Here is a 17,066-nt window from a genome sequence, read left to right as displayed (position 1 = left end):
GGTTCCTCAGAAAATTGGACATAGTACTACCGGAGGATCCCACAAAACTGCCTTTTTACAATAAGCTTTTTTACAGTGTCAGCTTTGTCATATGATATGTATGTGGGAATCTCATATGTATTTTAAACTTTGCCATAGCCATTTCTAAAAAAGAAAATAGATGAAATTAACTTAAATTAATGTTTTATTTAATCCAACAGTCTTCATGTACTGTATCAAGGTTCCATTTCAAAGATTATTGAGAAGAGTGACACATTTCTTTCACTCTCCGAACTTATGTTCATGTTTTCATTGCAGCACAACTTAATTTAGAATGGTTGCAGTTTGCAGGTCCCCTAATCACACTTGGCTCACAGTTACATACTGTATATCAAATGGGTAGAGATAAGAAAACTGTGTAGTGATGTTACAAAGAACAAGAGAATGTGTAGGTGGAAATAGAAATGTGCTCTGGGGACAGGTGTCCCTCCTTGTGATGGCCTAAAGTGATCACAGTGTGTCTCATATTTGGGGGATATGCAGCAACACACACCTGTGGAAGAGATCGAGAGGGACTGTGCTCAGAGAGCAGACTCCACTGAGAATCCACAGGAAACACTGACTTCATTTCTACCTGACCCTGGGTAACAGTGACGTGCCTTAAAACTATGTCAACCTTGTGAGCCTCCCTGGGACCAAAGTCATGCCAGCAGAGCAACTTGGCCTTGTCACTTAGCCAAACCAGGATAGATCTGTAGCAGGTTACAGGAAAGTTTCAATGGGCTAACCTTAGCTCCTTTGTTGGACTGTCACCTGCTGGCTAGTTGAAGCTCTTGCTATGTAGCCTAGGCTGGCCTTGGACTCACTACATAGACTAGACAAGTCTCAAATTCATAGTAGGCCTTCTATTTAACCCTTCCAAGTACTAGGATCTCAAGCCTGAGTCAACACACCCAACTTAAGCTCTTGATTGGCAAGATCAGAAAAGTTAAGACAGGATGTTCCTTTGAACTTCTGTCAGTCACTCACTAGCCTGAGACCCCTTGCTCCCCATCTCTCCTGTCCTCCATGCCCTGTCCAGATCTGTGTCCATTTCCCATCCCTCCATGTTCTTTCTCCTTCCACCTGTGCACATGAGCTTGGATAGTAACTCTCTTAGGCCTCAGGTTAGACCCAGTTCCCAAGAGTCCCCCAGCCCTGCTAGCTTGAGGACCCATCTTCCCACACTTGGTACCATGGTGGCCTCTGACATCATTTGTGCTCCTTCATCACAACCTCTGACTTGTAGGCATCTGCTGGTTGACAAGAAGCTCTTACAGGCATGGATCTTATTTCTTAGTCTCCCCTATAGCTTGCTCAGTTTGAAGGTGAAGATTGTGGGTGTGCTCATCACAGTGAGCCAGGAACATGAAAGGTGAGTGATGGGCCCGATTACAAGGACCTCTGAGCCTCTGCTCCTAAGGTTTTCACTGTGGTTTCCAGAGCAGTCAATGACTTACAAACTGTCAATTGTATCATAGCACACACTGCCAATCAAGCATTTTCAGTGACTGCTCATGGCTTTTAGAAGACTCTTCCCCTTATGGCCTACAAGCCTTCCCATCAGCTCCTGCCTACACCAGTCTTTCGTGACCCTTGGGCTTGACTTGCTCAGAGCTTCCTTCTTTTCTTTGAATGTTAAACTATTTTTTCTACCTCTAGGCCTTCATCTCGGCTGTTCCCCCACCTCAAACACCCTTCCTATGTTTCCAGGCCTTCAGATTCTTGATGTACTCTCTAGATCCTGGTGTAGGTACCCCATCTTTAGAGAGGCCCTTGCTGTTTTACTGAAATGACCCTCCTGTTATTCCCCCACAAATCTCATCTATACTGAGAATCCATTTGTCCGCTCTACCATCTCCCCCTCCTCCCTCTCAGTGTAACTTCCTTGATGGCTGGGCCTCAGCCTGGCCTGACCATAGCTGTTCCCAGACCTTTAGCAGATACAGGCTCTTGGGAAGATCCTTACACAAATGAGCAAAAGCAGACTTTGTGCACTTGATCAGTTAGACTTGGAGTGAGAGAGAGAGAGAGAGATGTTTAGCTTACACTAGAGAGTCACTTTGCCCCAGGTTGGGTCTCCACACAAGCTGTGTCTTATTAACTGTCCCTACTGCTGTAAGAAAATATCCCAACAAAAGCAACCAAAATTATTTATTTTGGCTCACTGATCAAGGGTACAGCCCAGCATGGTGGGCAAGTATGAAGGCAGGGGCCTGAGGAGGCAGCTGGCCATGTAGAATTTATATTCAGGAAACATAGAAATGAATGATGGCGCTAAGTTTGCTTCTCCTTTTAATTCAGTACAATATTTCAATCCATAGTAACGGTACCACCCACATTTAGGGTGAGCCCCATTTCAATTTAATATGAGCTACAAAATCTCTCATGAACATGCCCAGAGGCTCTGTCGTCTAGGTATTTCTAGATGTTGTCAAGCTGACAATATTAACTATCACACATGCTCCCTGACATAAGAATTCTTGTGCAAGTAGCTTATTTGAGAGGTGTTACTGTGAAACCCTGGGAAGACTGTGGGAAGGCAAGCCATTCTGGGGCCAGGTAGCAAGCTCAATGCCTTGCAGGTAACTAAAGAGGCCACTTGGGAAGTCAGGAAACACCCACCCTTCCTATGCCCCTTCTTCCTGGAGGAACCTGAGTCAGCGGCTGAGGAAAGATGATGGTGTAGCAGAAAATAAACACAAGATGGAAAGATGATCCTGTGTCCTGGGAGAAATCAATTAATTTGGGTTCATGGGTTGCTTTGCAGCCAGTAAAAAATATGTATTCTTTTATATTTTAAAATGCCTGAACAGCTTGGAAATACAGAGGAAGAGTAAAAGAAAGCCAGAGAAGAGTGTTAGATTCCCTGGAGGTGGAGTTACAGGCTCTTTTGAGCAAGCCGATGTGGATCTGAAGAACCAAACTCAGGTCCTCTGGAATAACAGTATGTTCTCTTAACAGCTGAGACATCTCTTCAGCCCCACACAATCGCCTTTTGAAACTTTGATCTTGTCATATGTGCTAATACTCCATTGGCCAAAGCAAGTCACATGACAAGGTTCCAAGTCGGGAGCTTGTACTGCATCCACACAGACAGTAATGGTGGAACACAAGTATTTCTGACTAATTGTCTTATGGACCACCTAAGAGTCTGCAGTCGGAACAAGGCACTTGAGAGAGTTCTGGACCATCACACTAATATTTTCTTATGTTCAAAGTATTCAAGCCCTGGCAAAGCTGCTGTTGATTTAGCCACTGTATGGTGGTACGAAGACCTGACTGCTTTCTTTTCTGAAGAAGCCAGTTAGGGACTTCAGAAATTGTCTAAGACCTACTTCTGGGAGGACACTGGCTTTGATCACTGGACAGCTGAGATTTGAGGCGGGCCTTTACAACTTGGGCTTTCTTAGCTCACTTCCACGTGGTGGGAGAGTCAAGATGAGGTATCACAGAATAGAGGGAATCAAAGACCTAGGACAGTTCTATCTCATCATTTATCATGAAGGCTCATAGTTCTCTATTGTATTCAACTTAAGCTTATTGGTCAACATGAAGCAAGGAGATGAAATACATTGCTACAGTGACAGAGGCTGAGCTGTGGTCTTTGCTGAAGAAAACAAGTAAAAAGATATTCTATTTGAGTATCTGCCTTAGACAGGTAAGGTCTGAGATTTGACAGTGCTGTGCTAGAGTGGGGCAGCTCAGGGGCTGGACACCTCTCATTATTGGCTCTTTCAATAACTGTCAGAACCCAGAAGTTTTCTTGAAGACTTCACCTTCACCAATAGCAGTAGGGCCACGATCATGGCTGATGTACCTCATGAAATGAGTAAACTATATAAGAGAGACAGGGCAGCTCAATGAGATGACTATCTCTACAGTATAGGGATGACATCGCATTTGAAAGAATCAAAGGTAGAAAACCTTACATATTCCCTACTTTGAATGGCATGGAAATTCAAGAATATGCAATTTTGGGTAGTGTACAGATTGTCAGTATCTCCAGAGGATGCCTGTCTTTTGTTTCTTTTCCTGTTGCTGTAACAAAATACCCAGACAAAAGCAGCCTGGGGGAGATAGTATTTATCACGACTCACAGGCCGAGGTTACAGTCCATCATGGTGGACACAGCAGCAGGAGCTTGAGGGAACTTATTATCAGATTCCTATAGTCAGGAACCAGAGAGAGGTAAAGGCTGATGCTCAGACACTTCCTTTCTATACAGTTCAGGATCCCAGCCAAGGGAATGGCACCACCCATAGTGATCCTCACCCACAGAAGGTGAGTCTTTCCACCTCCGCTAATCTAACAAGGTAATCCTCCACAAGTATTGCCCTAGGCTCAGCATCCCAGGTGGTTCTGGCTCTCTTCAAGCTCACATTGAGACCAACCATCATTACATCAATATATATTTTTATCCCCTTAAAACCTCAGATTTAGAATGTTGTAGATGCTTCAAAGCAGGGTGTTCGGCACACAAGGAATTCTTGGGTTACCTTTCACTGATAGACAGCTAGGCTGATGTTCACGCCCATCATTGCTGAAAGAGGGCCAGTTAGTTACCTTATTATGCTTATCATCCAGGTTTCTGTATCTATTACAAACACTGGAATTATTTTTTTTTTGGTTTTGTTTTGTTTTTTGTTTTTAGTTGGTGTATGTGTACATGCCCAGACCCTCTGTGCACACATGTGTGCATGTTTGTGTGTAGTAAGAACTTGTATGTGAAGGTCAGAATCAACCTGTGCTGTCACTACTCAGATCTTGGATTTTGAGCCAGCCTCTCACTGGCCTGGAGCTCTCCCATATGGCTAAGCTGGCTAGCCAGCAAGTCCCGAAAGTCCTCCATGATGCTGAGATTGTAAGCATATACCACCATGGTCATTTTTTTTAAAAGTGCGTTCTGGTGAGGTATCTCAGGTCTTTCTGTTTGCACAGCAAGTGCACTGCTACCTGAAGCATCTCCCCGGCCCTTTTTGAAGGTTTTGTGTGCTCCGTGTTTCACTAGCTGCATTGAGTATAGTTTTTGTATTTATGCGAAGCTGCTAATGTGTTGCTGGCTACATCATGAGCAATGGGCTTCTGACAGCTCTGTTCATTAGTCAGCTTGGGGGGAAAAATAAGGGAAAACACATTGATATAGAAACAGTGTGCGCCAGCAATTATCCACAGAGAGCACAATTGAAACCACATTTTATTTAAATATTTATCTTGTGAATTGATTCAGACAAAACAAGGAGCTGTTTCTTTCTTTTTCTTTCTTTCTTTTTCTTTTTCTTTCTTCCTTTTTAAATTTATGAATGACTTTGCCACCAAACTGGGAAGTGCGAGATCTCTGCTTGAGTTGGGTCTGCTGCCGTCCGTGGCTCAGAGCAAAGAAACTGAACCCACATCCAATTATTCATTGTGATGTGGCATTAGGATTGCCATGTGTGAAGGCATCGAGTTGATAACAAGTGCAGCTGTTCAGTTAGCAAGTGCAACACTGCTCGGGAAGGAGGAGAGAAAGCTGGTAGAGAATTGTCAGCAGCAACAATAACAAGAATGGTACTAACTGTGAGCTAAGTACTGTTCCTGTTTCCCCACCAACCTCAGAGAGCCCAGGAGACGCCACCCAGAGGGGATGATGACAGGCAGGAAATCTGGAGTTCAGTTGGCCTGACTCCTTTCCATTTCTGGTTGTCATGTGATAGTGACTGACCACTGTGCTTTAGGTATTAATGGGGAACAATTTGGGGATCTCTATCTTCTTGATAGGAACAGCAATTCCAGGCATTTTTCCAGTTTGTTGGTATGCGTGTCATTGCTCATCTAGGGGGTTGAGGCCAGGAGAGCGCCAGGAGACAGCCAGAACCTCTCCTCCATCTCTGTTTTGGCCCCCGATCTTGTCAGTAGAGTTTGCCCTGACCCCCGTTTCCAACACACAAACAAAGAGTGAGCATGAGCTTACATTTGCTTGACAACCAGATTGTAGACAAAGATGAGCAGTTGCATCCCATGACGTCTTCATGTGGTTCCATGATGCCTTATTGTTCTTGTTTTTATTTTTTTGTTTGTTTGTTGGGTTCTTTTTGTCTTAAATTTTTCTTATTTCTCTATTATCAGATGTTGAATTATCTGTAGTTTGTCAGCTTTATAATTACCAACTCCCTTTGGATGGACCATTTTGTTCACTTCCCTTGCTGCTCTATCGGGGTATCTCACTGACTGGGCTACTGTTGGGTCGAGGCTCTTTATGTACGTTGGGTTTGCCCTTCAATAAGCTCGAACCTATTTAGGTGTTGCTGCAATCACTCCACGTGTTGAATGCAAAAATGGAGAACAGCGGTCAGGCTGCTGGGGGGATGAACCTGGGAAGAAGTGCAAACAGGTGTTTAGACTTGGGTTGTCAGTAGCTGTAGGTAGCCTGACCAGTCAGAATGTTGGGAAGGAATGGAAGCCATTCAGCAAGCTGTACAGAGAAATACAAGAGAGAGGCAGATGAAGGGGTTTGGTTTATACTTTCATGTGAGCACATGAGGGCATAAGCAAATCTTGCAGAGAAATGGGTGCTCAGGAAAGAAAATAATCACCGGAGCCTCTCTATAGGTTACAGAAAGGAGGAGGGACCAGTTTACACTTGATAGAAACAAGTCAAGCTCTCAGGCGAGGGAGGAAGGTCCAGGTTTTTGTTGCATATGTTGGACTTGAGAGTTTGTTTAGAAGTTTTAGGAGGGGAGCATAACTATTCCAACACCCTTGACCAAAGTCCAGGTCTCCTCTATTTGGCGTGTGGCTTCTAGAGGGACATGCATGGCATGGTGAGGGAAGAGGAAGATACCAGCCTAGCCAGACGATGAGCTGTATCAACCTTGGCGACCACTGGGGTGACAGATGTCGCAGCCAGACCGCCCTCACATCCCTGTTGCATATATATTGGCAGGAGCCTTCTGGAACAGCTGGGCTGTAAGGCTCTCTGTGTTTAAAGCTGTCCTGTTGGAAGGCAGTGGGGTGTGGCTTCACTTCTTTTTTGGTGCTGCTTTTGATATTCGCTTTGCTAAGTATACTCAGAAGCAGTATAACCTAGGCACTAACTCATAAGAACCAAATTCAAAAGAGGCTAATGTATAAAACCGGAAGGAGAGATTTTATATAATGCTATTTAGAGTTTAAAAAAAATAGTTCTCTGTATTCTCAATGCTCATCATATTTTTCTGTCTCTATATGGAACAGAACTTCCTTTGAAGCCATGGGATTAGACATTGCTTCATATGCCTGGACAGGGTGACCTTCTGCTGACCTTCAGAAGTGTTATGTTAGCAGAGACTCTTGAGGAGATGAAGTGAGGAATCAGAGTGGCTTGGCCAAGGCAATGAAAGACTGCATTCGCTGTGTGATGGGCAAGTCTGAGGGGTCAGGTGTAGTAGGCTCCAGGATTTCTATGTCAGGAAGACCTTGCTCTACCCTCATGCAGTCCAGTGAAGGATGTAGACTAGCTGCTGAGAAGGGGACGGGCCTCTCGTGGCCACATGTCCCTAAGCAAGGTCTCCTTGAGGCTCTTTTAAATATCCAGGAAGCAAGTTCTTCATCCAAGAGGATCAGAACCCAGGCACTGTGGGACACATATGGCAGGGACTCTCAAACTCTCCTGGTCAGAAGGCTCACAGTAGAGCATCCCTTTATGGCCTTTGCCTTTTTGGAGAAGCCATGCAAACAGGTGTGCTGGCTCCCAGCTGTGCCTGTGTTTAACCAGTTCTGTAGGCATGTCTGTCTTGGAGAGCAAGGGACAGTTACTGATGGAGACTAACACATCCTAGATGTCACAGGGCATGTGTGTCCTGTGGGGCTTTTGCAGAAATGCCAGAGGTTGGGTGCCTTTGCAGTTGCTCCCCATCTTATTTTTTAAGAGTGAGGGCCTCTTGCTGAACCTGAAGCTCACTGAGTTGTCTACAGTGGATGGCTAGCAAGCCCCAGGATTCTTCCTGGGTCTGCTCCCCTGGTGCTGGGATTGTAAGGGCACACGGCCACACACAGCTTTGTATCCAGTGGCTGGGGATCTGACCTTAGGTCCTCAGGCTTGCACAGCAAGTGCTTTACTGGCCAAGCCATCTCCCCAGCCCCAGACTGACAGTTTTATAGTGCATAGCTCATGAATCTACACACAGGTTAGTACAAAATGGTGTGCAGGGGCAAGCAGACTTCCCTTTGTCCCTCTTCTTGTTCCCAGCCACACCTGCTTTCCTTAGGCTCATTTCTTCTCTCTCTCTTCTTTTTTTCTTTGCGATTCTTTGTTTGTTTGCTATTGTTATATTTATAGATTTGTTTTCGTATTACTATTTATATAGTGTTCTTCCTGCATGTATGGTTACATACAAGAAGAGGGCACCAGATCTTGTTATACATGGTTGTGAGTCACCATGTGGTTGCTAGGACTTGAACTCAGGACTTCTGGAAAAACACTCAGCACACTTACCCTCTGGACCTTCTCTCCAGCCCTGGTTTGTTGTTGTTGTTGGTGGTGGTGGTGGTGGTGGTGATGGTGGTGGTGGTGTGTGTGTGTGTGTGTGTAGGGGTGTCCATGGTTTCTCTGTGTAACTATGGTTGAACTGGAAGTAGTTCTGTAGACCAGGCTGGCCTCAAAATCAGAGATCCACCTGCCTCTGCCTCCCAAGTACTTAAAAAAAAAAAGAGGGATTAAAGGCCACACCAGTAAACCCAGCAGTTCTTTGAGACAAGTCTCAGTAATGGAAGAATGAATGGAACACTGTGACTGAATTAATTGAAGAGTGGATGATGGATGATTGACGCATTCATGCAGGAGTGGTTTTATCATTATAGATAGGGAATTTCCAGAAAGGACTGCTACTGTGTTAGCTTCCTGTGGTTGCTGTGTGCTTACTCAAAACTGGGGAGCCTAAGACAACAGACTGTGTTCTTCACACTTGTGGACCTAGGAAATCTAAACCCCAGTTATTGGTAGGGCTAGTTCCTTCTGGGAGTTCTGAGGTCACTCCACCCCACATCTCTCCTAGCTGCTGATAGAAGGCAGCAATTCTTGGGTCACCTTGGCTAGTAGATGGAGCCCTCCAATCTCTGCCTGTATCATCCTCTATGCCCTCCCTCTGTGACTGTGTACAAACTTCTTACCATTTAAGAAAAGTAGTCCTGATGGCTGGAGAGGTGGCTCCATAATTAAGAGCACTCGTTGATTTTTCCAGAGGTTCTGAGTTCAATTCCCAGCCAACCACATGGTGGCTCACAACCATCTATAATGTGATCTGATGCCCTCTTCTGGCATGCAGGTATAAATGCAGATAGAATATATATATATATATATATATATATATATATTAAAAGGAGTCTCTTGATGTGGTAGGATCCCAGCTGGGCCTATGTTCCCAAAGATGGCAGATGGCAACTTTAAGAAGTACTGAGTAAGAAAAGACCCAAAGCCACACACCACTGCCACTAACCCTGCCTCAAGTCTTTCTGCAGTCCTGATTCTTGTGTCTTGGGCAGTGATCCACATCTTTTCATGGAGACAGGCTCTTGAGCACTGGGGAAAGAGTTGGTGGATGGCTGCCCTGAGGTTATCTCCAGGTTTTCTCTAGACAGATGTTTAGGTTTTCCCATTCTACCATGAGGTCAAATGGCCTGATTCTTAGATTTCACAGAGAAAGACTTTGCAGAGTCTAGAAGTAGCATCAAGTGGCTTACAGTGTGCTCAGGAAAGCACTGTCATGGCTCAGCATGGACTCTTCACTTGCTACTTATGGCTGAGTGACAGTGGTATGGCATTCTGCCTTTTACAGAGTGGGGCCCCACCATGGCTAGCAGGTGTGTTTTTAGGATGCTTACCATTGGTTCTAGTAGACAACTGGGTTGTGTACCTGTGTTGTGCCCAGTGCCAGAATGATGGAGATGCATGAGCAATGGCCCTCTTGGATCATATTCAACACCCTTGAGCAGCTCTCTGCAGGGAGCTGTGCACACAGCCCCTGGCTGGGCATTGGGTGAGATGTTTGGAGGGGCAACATGCTGCAGCTGACAGTTATGTGGTGAATAGTGATCAGCTGTGCCACTAAATGAAGTGGGTACAAAATATTCTGCAGAAGGGAAGGTCCAGTGGCAGAGCAGTGTGCAACATGTGTGGGATGCCATAATTATAGGTCCTGTTGGAATAAAGGGAAGGGGGTAGGATGGGAGGGGAGGAAGGGAGTCTAGGCTAGGCAGCCAGTGTGACATCCCTGTCATGTTTGGTTTCCTCCTCCTGAGTCACATACAGTGAAGTAGCAAGCAGACCAAGGATTTTCCTCCGAGGCCCATTCAAGCAGACATGCTCATCTTGCGTAGCCATCCGAGGAGAGCAAAGATTATGGGTTTCTGGGCGTTAATCTTGACAGTCTGATTGCTAGAACCAAGATGCTGGCAGAGAGGACCCAAGAACCCAGTGCCAGAAAAATGCAAGTGCAGAGACTGGATTGCCCCAAGAAGAGCAAAGCAGCAGACGTGGGAACAGCATCCTTTACAATTCCATCCTTGTATTTTAAGAACAGCGATGATGCAAGTCTCAGGAAGAGGCTGGGGGAAGATGAGAAGCACCCTGAGCCATGGCTGTATGGAGGCTGGCCATCTGGAGCCGAGTCCGCCTCATCAAACAATCCCTAATTGTTTTTAATAAGGTGCACAAGTTATGTTTGGCTTCCTCTGCTCCTTGCTGTCTCCTGTTGAGTCTGTTTTTTATTTTCTTATGAAACAATAAGGCCAATATAATTAAAAAGCAGTGAACATATTTACCTCCCTGAGAATGGGGCAGGTAATTAAGAGCTTCTTGGAGAAGGGCTGTTGATCTTTTTTCCTTCCTTCCTTCCTTCCTTCCTTCCTTCCTTCCTTCCTTCCTTCCTCTCTCTCTCTCTCTCTCTCTCTCTTTCTCTCTCTCTCTCTCTCTTTTGATGGTGTCATTTTAACAATGGATGAGACCAGCAAGAGTGATGTGCAGGTTCTCATGTTCATCTTCCACTTAATTTGAAGCTGTAGTCAATCAGAGGAGGAGGAGGACAGAACTTGGGCTCTGGGATCACCTAGTCTGCCAGGTCTAGCTTTGAGGACTCTTGAGAGTGTTTATGCACTGACTGACATCAGGAGAAAGAAGGGCAGATATCTTGGGTTAGCAGATTTGCGTCACGGAATCCCTTTATCACAAATGGTGTCCCCTTGAACTTTCCCCAATGTTCTGTAGAGGTGATTGCATGTTTAAATGATTCTGATTGGCCAGTGGGTGGGGAGGAAAAGGTCTGGGGCCTGGGAGATGGCTCAGTAGGTGAAGGCACTTACTTACTGGCCTGGCAAGCTGAGTTTGGTCTGTAAAGCCCCCATAAAGGTGGAAGTTCTTCTCTGATCTCTGTGCACTCGCTTCTCTTATGTATACTAACAGCAATAGGAAGTGGTCTGCGTGCCCCTAATCACCTTGCTGAGTTGAGTCACTCAGAAGGGAAGTGCAGAGGAGTAGAGGGAAAATTTAAACATTAATTTTCAGAGAAAACCGAGTTAACCATATATGACAAAGGACTCTCTGTCATTTCGGGCTATAGAAAGTGATCAGAACAAAGGAGCAGCTGGTGTCATGAGCCCCCAAGGCCTAGGCCTCTGAGGAGAGCCAGGGATGCTTTGCTGGGATGTGGAGTCTCAGATGGGTTCCTTCTCCTGCTGCTATTTGAGCCATGTTACATGTCAGGGCATGATACATGTTGGAACATGTTGTGATGTTTACGCCTCCTGAGCACCCTGTGAGATGGGATTTATCTGACGAGGACACAGAGACTTAGAAGGTTTGGAAATGGGGTCAGATGGACACACAGCATGGGCAGAGCTGGGATCTGAATCCAGATGGGGTTGTGGTCCTCTGCTGTGCCTTCGCTGGCATTCCACTTCTGCTTAGACACAGAAGCAGGGCCGCCATGTCACTGTGCCTCTCTCATGAGTTCCCTATTGGGAACTCAGTCCTAGACTTTTGTTCTATTTGTTGCTTTACTTTATTTGACACAGGATCTCACAGGGTAGTCCAGGCCAACCTCAAACTCACAATCCTCCCACCTATGTCTCTCAGGTGCTGGGACTGTATGTAGACAGAGAACAGCCAGCTAGAAACTGATCTTGTTCTTAAACAATGTCAAAGCTGAGCCCAGTGACTTACTCCAGCCACCCCAGTAGTCAGAAGGCAGAGATAGGAAGAAAACCAAGAATTTAAGGACAGTCTGGACTACATAATGAGTTCCGGGATAGCTTGGGCTACTCTGTCTCAACAATATAAGCAGTCAAATTTAATAGTGAAATATACATACATGTACTTATTCTTTCAACAGTATCACTTTGGTGCCACCAGGAAGTAAAGATAAATGGAACAAGGACTCTTAGGGTTTTACTGCTGTGAAGAGACACCATGACCAAGGCAAGTCTTATAAAGGACATTTAACTGGGGCTGGCTTACAGGTTCAGAGATTTGGTCCATTATCATCAAGGTGGGAGCAGGACAGCATCCAAGCAGGCATGGTGCAGGAGGAGCTGAGAGTTCTACATCTTCACCTGAAGGCTGCTAGTGGAAGACTGACCTCCAGGAAGCTAGGATGAGGGCCTTAAAGCCCATACCCACAGTGCCATGTCTACTCCAACAAGGCCATACCTCCAAAAAGTACCACTTCCTGGGCCAAGCATATATACTCACTCCATCACAGACCCCTTGGGACTTATGGCTTAGACTTAATCTCCCAGGACTGAAAAGATGGAGTTATATCCAGATTTTAAATCATAGGTCACTGTACCTGCCACAGTAGGTCTACAGGTGTGCTATGGCCTCAGTGTGCCTCCATAGTAGTGCAAGCTTTTCCTGGTACACAGGGCTTTTACTCAGTGTGTCACAGAATATTTGTCTGAAAGAAATGATGCTGTCTGAGTCACACCAGGAAGACAGTGGTAGCCAGGACAGACAGCAGGATGGACAAGCTGTTGTGGGCCACAATGTGTACAGGTAAGATTATGAGGTCAGAGAGAGGGAACAGAGAGAAGGCTGGCCAAGGTGTTTCAAGTCAGTGCCAAGAAGAGGGGACTGGGTTGCTTAGTGATGAACAGCCATGGAAATATTTTTCTTGGAATACAAGATATGGGATGTCTGAAGTTATGAACTTGGTGTCTGGACTGTGGATTGTGAAGGTGCATTCCATCAGGTGTGACCATCACAAAATAATCAGCTGGATGCTGTAAAGTCCACAGGAATGGTGAGGGTTGATTCAGGACTAGCCTTTGTCCATCAAGCAAAATCATTGAGCCAGGGTCTTTCTCTCTCTCCATCCCTAGGTTAGTGCCTCCCCTCCCCTCCCCTCCCCTCCCCTCCCCTCCTGTCTCTTTCCCTCCCCTTCTCCTCTCCTTCCCCTCCCCTTTTCTCCTTCCCCTCCCCTTCCCCCTCTCCTCCCCCTTTTCTTCTCTCCTGTCTTCTCCCTCTTTCTCTATTCTCTTCCCCCACCCTTTCCTCCCCTCCCCTCCCTGTACTCCTTCTGCTTCTTTTCTTTTCCCACCTGAATCTTGAGCCCCACCCTCCCAGCAACATCTATGCCTAGAGTCAATCTTTCTCTACAGCAAGGCAGCCTTCCCTACAGTCTAGCTTCCTTGGCTGTGACTGGCTCACAGGCTCAACTTGGAGCCAAATGCTATCGCTGAAATGGTGCAGAACTCTGCCGAATTAAGCTTGATTCCCATTCCACTCAAGGAGGAATCCCAGCTGGCCCATAGACGCTCTGGTTCCTTCAAGGACAACACAAAACAAAACCACCAAAACCTAGGGTTTTTTCATCAAATGATGGGGGAACCTGATTTTGGCAGACCAAGACAACAATACCTTTGAGAAGGCAAGACAGCAGGGAGTGCATGGTGGCAGAGGGGCCTTCTCCATAGTTCAAGGGCTGGAGGTGTCCTCTGGGGCCGTTCATGTCTACTTTCTATTACAAAGCAGCAGTGACCATGGTAGAGGTCTTAGTTAGGGTTTTAGTGCTATAAACAGACACCATGACCAATGCAAGTCTTATAAGAACAACATTTAATTGGACTGGTTTACAGGTTCAGAGGTTCAGTCCATTATCATCAAGTCAGGAACATGACAGCATCCAGGCAGGCATGGTGCAAGAGGAACTGAGAGTTCTACATCTTCATCTGAAAGCTGCTAGCAGAATACTGGCTTCCAGGCAGCTAGGATGAGGGACTTAAAGCCCACACTCGCAGTGATGCACCCACTCCAACAGGGCCATACCCTCTAATAGTGCCACTCCCTGGACTGAGCATATACAAATCATCACAGTAGATATTGGGGGTTGTTCATGGGACTCCTCAGGAAGAGACCACACAGGTAACCAAGCAGGCTGGGAATTGCAGGCACTAGGAGTGCTTTCCCTCAGGATGTAGGGGCTGAAAGTGGAGGAGGCTATTGATGCACTCATCTCTGCAGTGTACGTCTGCAGTTGCTCTGTTTTCATGTACAGTATTATCTGGAGGAGCTCACACCCACATTGGATATGTGTAGCGTTCAGAACCCTAACCCTAACTCACGCCTCTGCTTCTCGTTTCTTTTGTGTCTCCTTCTGAGCATCACTTTCCCTTAACTCTTATGTGTAAGCCTATCTTAATTAACTTTTTATCATATTTACTTCTTATGTGTGGATGTGCACACGTGCAAAGGCACACACGTGGAGATCAGAAGACTACGCTCAGAACTCCGTCCTCTCCTCCCACCACACAGGTGGGGTGAATTAAACTCAGGACATCAGGCTTGGCAGCAAGAGCCTGTACCTGCTCAGCCATCTCTACAGCCCACCAATATATCTGGTGATGGAGCTGGATAGAGCGCTTGCCTGGCTTGCAGGAAGCCCTGGGTTCAGTCCCTGGTGGGGCATGCGCCAGGCATGGTGGTGCACATCTGTCATCTTAACGCTGGAGAGAAAGAGGCAGGGAGATCCAGAGTACAGGGTGTACTGTGAGTTTAAGATTAGCCTGGACTACATGAAACTCTTCTAAGAAGGATAGAAAGGAAAGAACATGTCATTAGTGCAAAGGTGAGACACGGCCTTGGGATGTTCAAGCTTGGCCCCCTCTGTCCAAAGCCTAGCAACGTTGTCACCTTTACCCCACCATCTAAAGCACATCTCAGCCTGGCTCTGCAGGCAGCAGCTGGTTATTTCCCACGGGGCTGTGAACTCTCTGCTTCCTGGTTTCTCCTTTGACTTTCCCTTCATATCCAAACACTTTCTATGCTGTGACACATGGTTACCAATGCTCTCCCCCTCCCCCTTTCTTCTGTCTTGTGTTATCTCACACCACACCGCTTTGGATTGGGGGCGAGAGGGACATCTGCTTGGGCCTGAGCCTCCGGAGGAGGTCCTAAAAATGTCTCAAGTGGAGCTGAGTTGGAGACCGGAGAGGCGGCGTTGTGTGAAGGCCCTGGGCAGCCCTCTCTGCTCCAGAAGGATATGCTAAAAGAAGCATTAAGTATCCCCATCTCGTGGCTAGATTATTCCTATTTCCTAAAGGAAGAAATATTAAAATTGGGGTGTTTGGCAGAACTGGGGGAAGGGTGGCTGGAGGTAGCTATGGGGCTTTTCAGTGCTCATTAGCCAGTTAGGAGAATAGGCCATTGGCACTGTCCTTGAGGGAGGAGAGTTCTGAATTACTGTACTGGCTGAAGGGTCCCTACTCTCCTCAGATGTCTATGTATCATTTCTGTAGAGTGTGTTGTGTGTTACTGAAAAGGGAAAGATAGAGGAAAATCATGACAGGACCATGCAGAATCCAGGGTCAGGGTTTCCACGTGTGCTTTTCCTGCCTGAGATGCTAAGGGATTGACCCCAGAAGGACAGTGATGTCACCTTGGAGAGCCCGTGGAGGAGAGACATCTTTTCAAGTGGACAAGTAGAGGCCTGTTGGGCTTTCAGCACCTGTTACTAGTCAGGAAATGGTTTCTGTATCTTTTCCTTAAGATTTCATAGGCAGGCAGTGGTGGCACACACCTTTGATCTCAGCACTCCAAAAGCAGAGGCAGGGAGATTTCTGAATTTGAGACCAGTCAGGTCTACAGAGTGAGTCCCAGGACAGCCAGGGCTACACAGAGAAACCCTGTCTTGATAAACAAGCAGGCTGGAGAGATAGTTCAGCAGTTAAGAGCACTGACTGCTCTGCCAGAGGTCCCGAGTTTAATTCTCAGCAACCACATGATAGCTCACAACCATCTGTAAATGGGATCCGATGCACTCTTCTAGTGTGTGTCTGAAGACAGCTGTAGTGTACTCCCATAAAATAAAAAATAAAAAAACTAAAACCAAACAAGCACACAAGAGCTCATATGCTAAACCAGTTCTCTATGCAAAACTTGTACATCAATTGTAAAAACTAACTCACAGTCAGTCTGGGGAGTGAACTCAGTAAAGTGTGTGCTGTTCAAGCATGAGGACCTGAATTCAACCCCCAAAACCTGCATTTAAAAAGCTGGGTATAGGGTATAGGGCAAAGACAGAGATAGGCAGATCCTTGCTGTCACTGGCCAGCCAACTTAGCCCAGTTAGCAAGTCCCAAGCAAAGGAGAGAGCTTATCTCACAAAACAAGAACAGCACTTGAGGAGTGACCTCTGGTCTTCACACATGTGCACACACACACACACACCACTCCACACCACACATACACACACAGATTGAAGTCTTAGATAAGGAATATACTGGCTGGGCTCATTTTGAAATCAAGACAGGGAAATGAGAATTAGGTTTATGGTATGGGATCCTATATCATCCCTATAGATGTATCAGAGCATTGATTCTTATGGAACAGGAGCCACCAAAGCCACAAGCCCCTCCCCCAGGGCCAGTTCAGGGCCCCCGGCTCTTCATTGCTGGGTTCTCTCTACGAGGCTCCTAACCAGCGTTTCCTGACTTAAGAAACACATTTTTTGGGTAAGAGCACCCGACTGTTCTTCCGAAGGTCCAGAGTTCTAATCCCAGCAACCACATGGTGGCTCACAACCATCCGTAACGAGATC

At 46.2% G+C, this 17,066-nt stretch overlaps 1 protein-coding gene across 2 annotated transcripts in view; it reads left to right on the top strand.

Annotated features, from left to right (window-relative positions):
• Eif4e3 (eukaryotic translation initiation factor 4E family member 3) overlaps positions 1-17,066 on the top strand; it is a 142,368-nt gene that overhangs the window by 110,971 nt on the left and 14,331 nt on the right. The window contains exon 8 of one of the 2 annotated variants that reach the window (XM_029478358.1): positions 12,363-12,429. The exons of the other annotated variant lie outside the window; for it this stretch is intronic. Coding sequence (XP_029334218.1) covers positions 12,363-12,389 — 27 coding nt within the window. The 3' untranslated portion in view covers positions 12,390-12,429. Of the gene's footprint in view, positions 1-12,362; positions 12,430-17,066 lie in introns of those variants that run through there. 2 annotated transcript variants of the gene reach the window in all.

Source organism: Mus caroli, chromosome 6 (assembly GCF_900094665.2).
Source record: "Mus caroli chromosome 6, CAROLI_EIJ_v1.1, whole genome shotgun sequence".
In the NCBI taxonomy this organism is placed as follows: Eukaryota; Metazoa; Chordata; class Mammalia; order Rodentia; family Muridae; genus Mus; species Mus caroli.
This window is presented reverse-complemented; position numbering and strand designations above follow the sequence as displayed.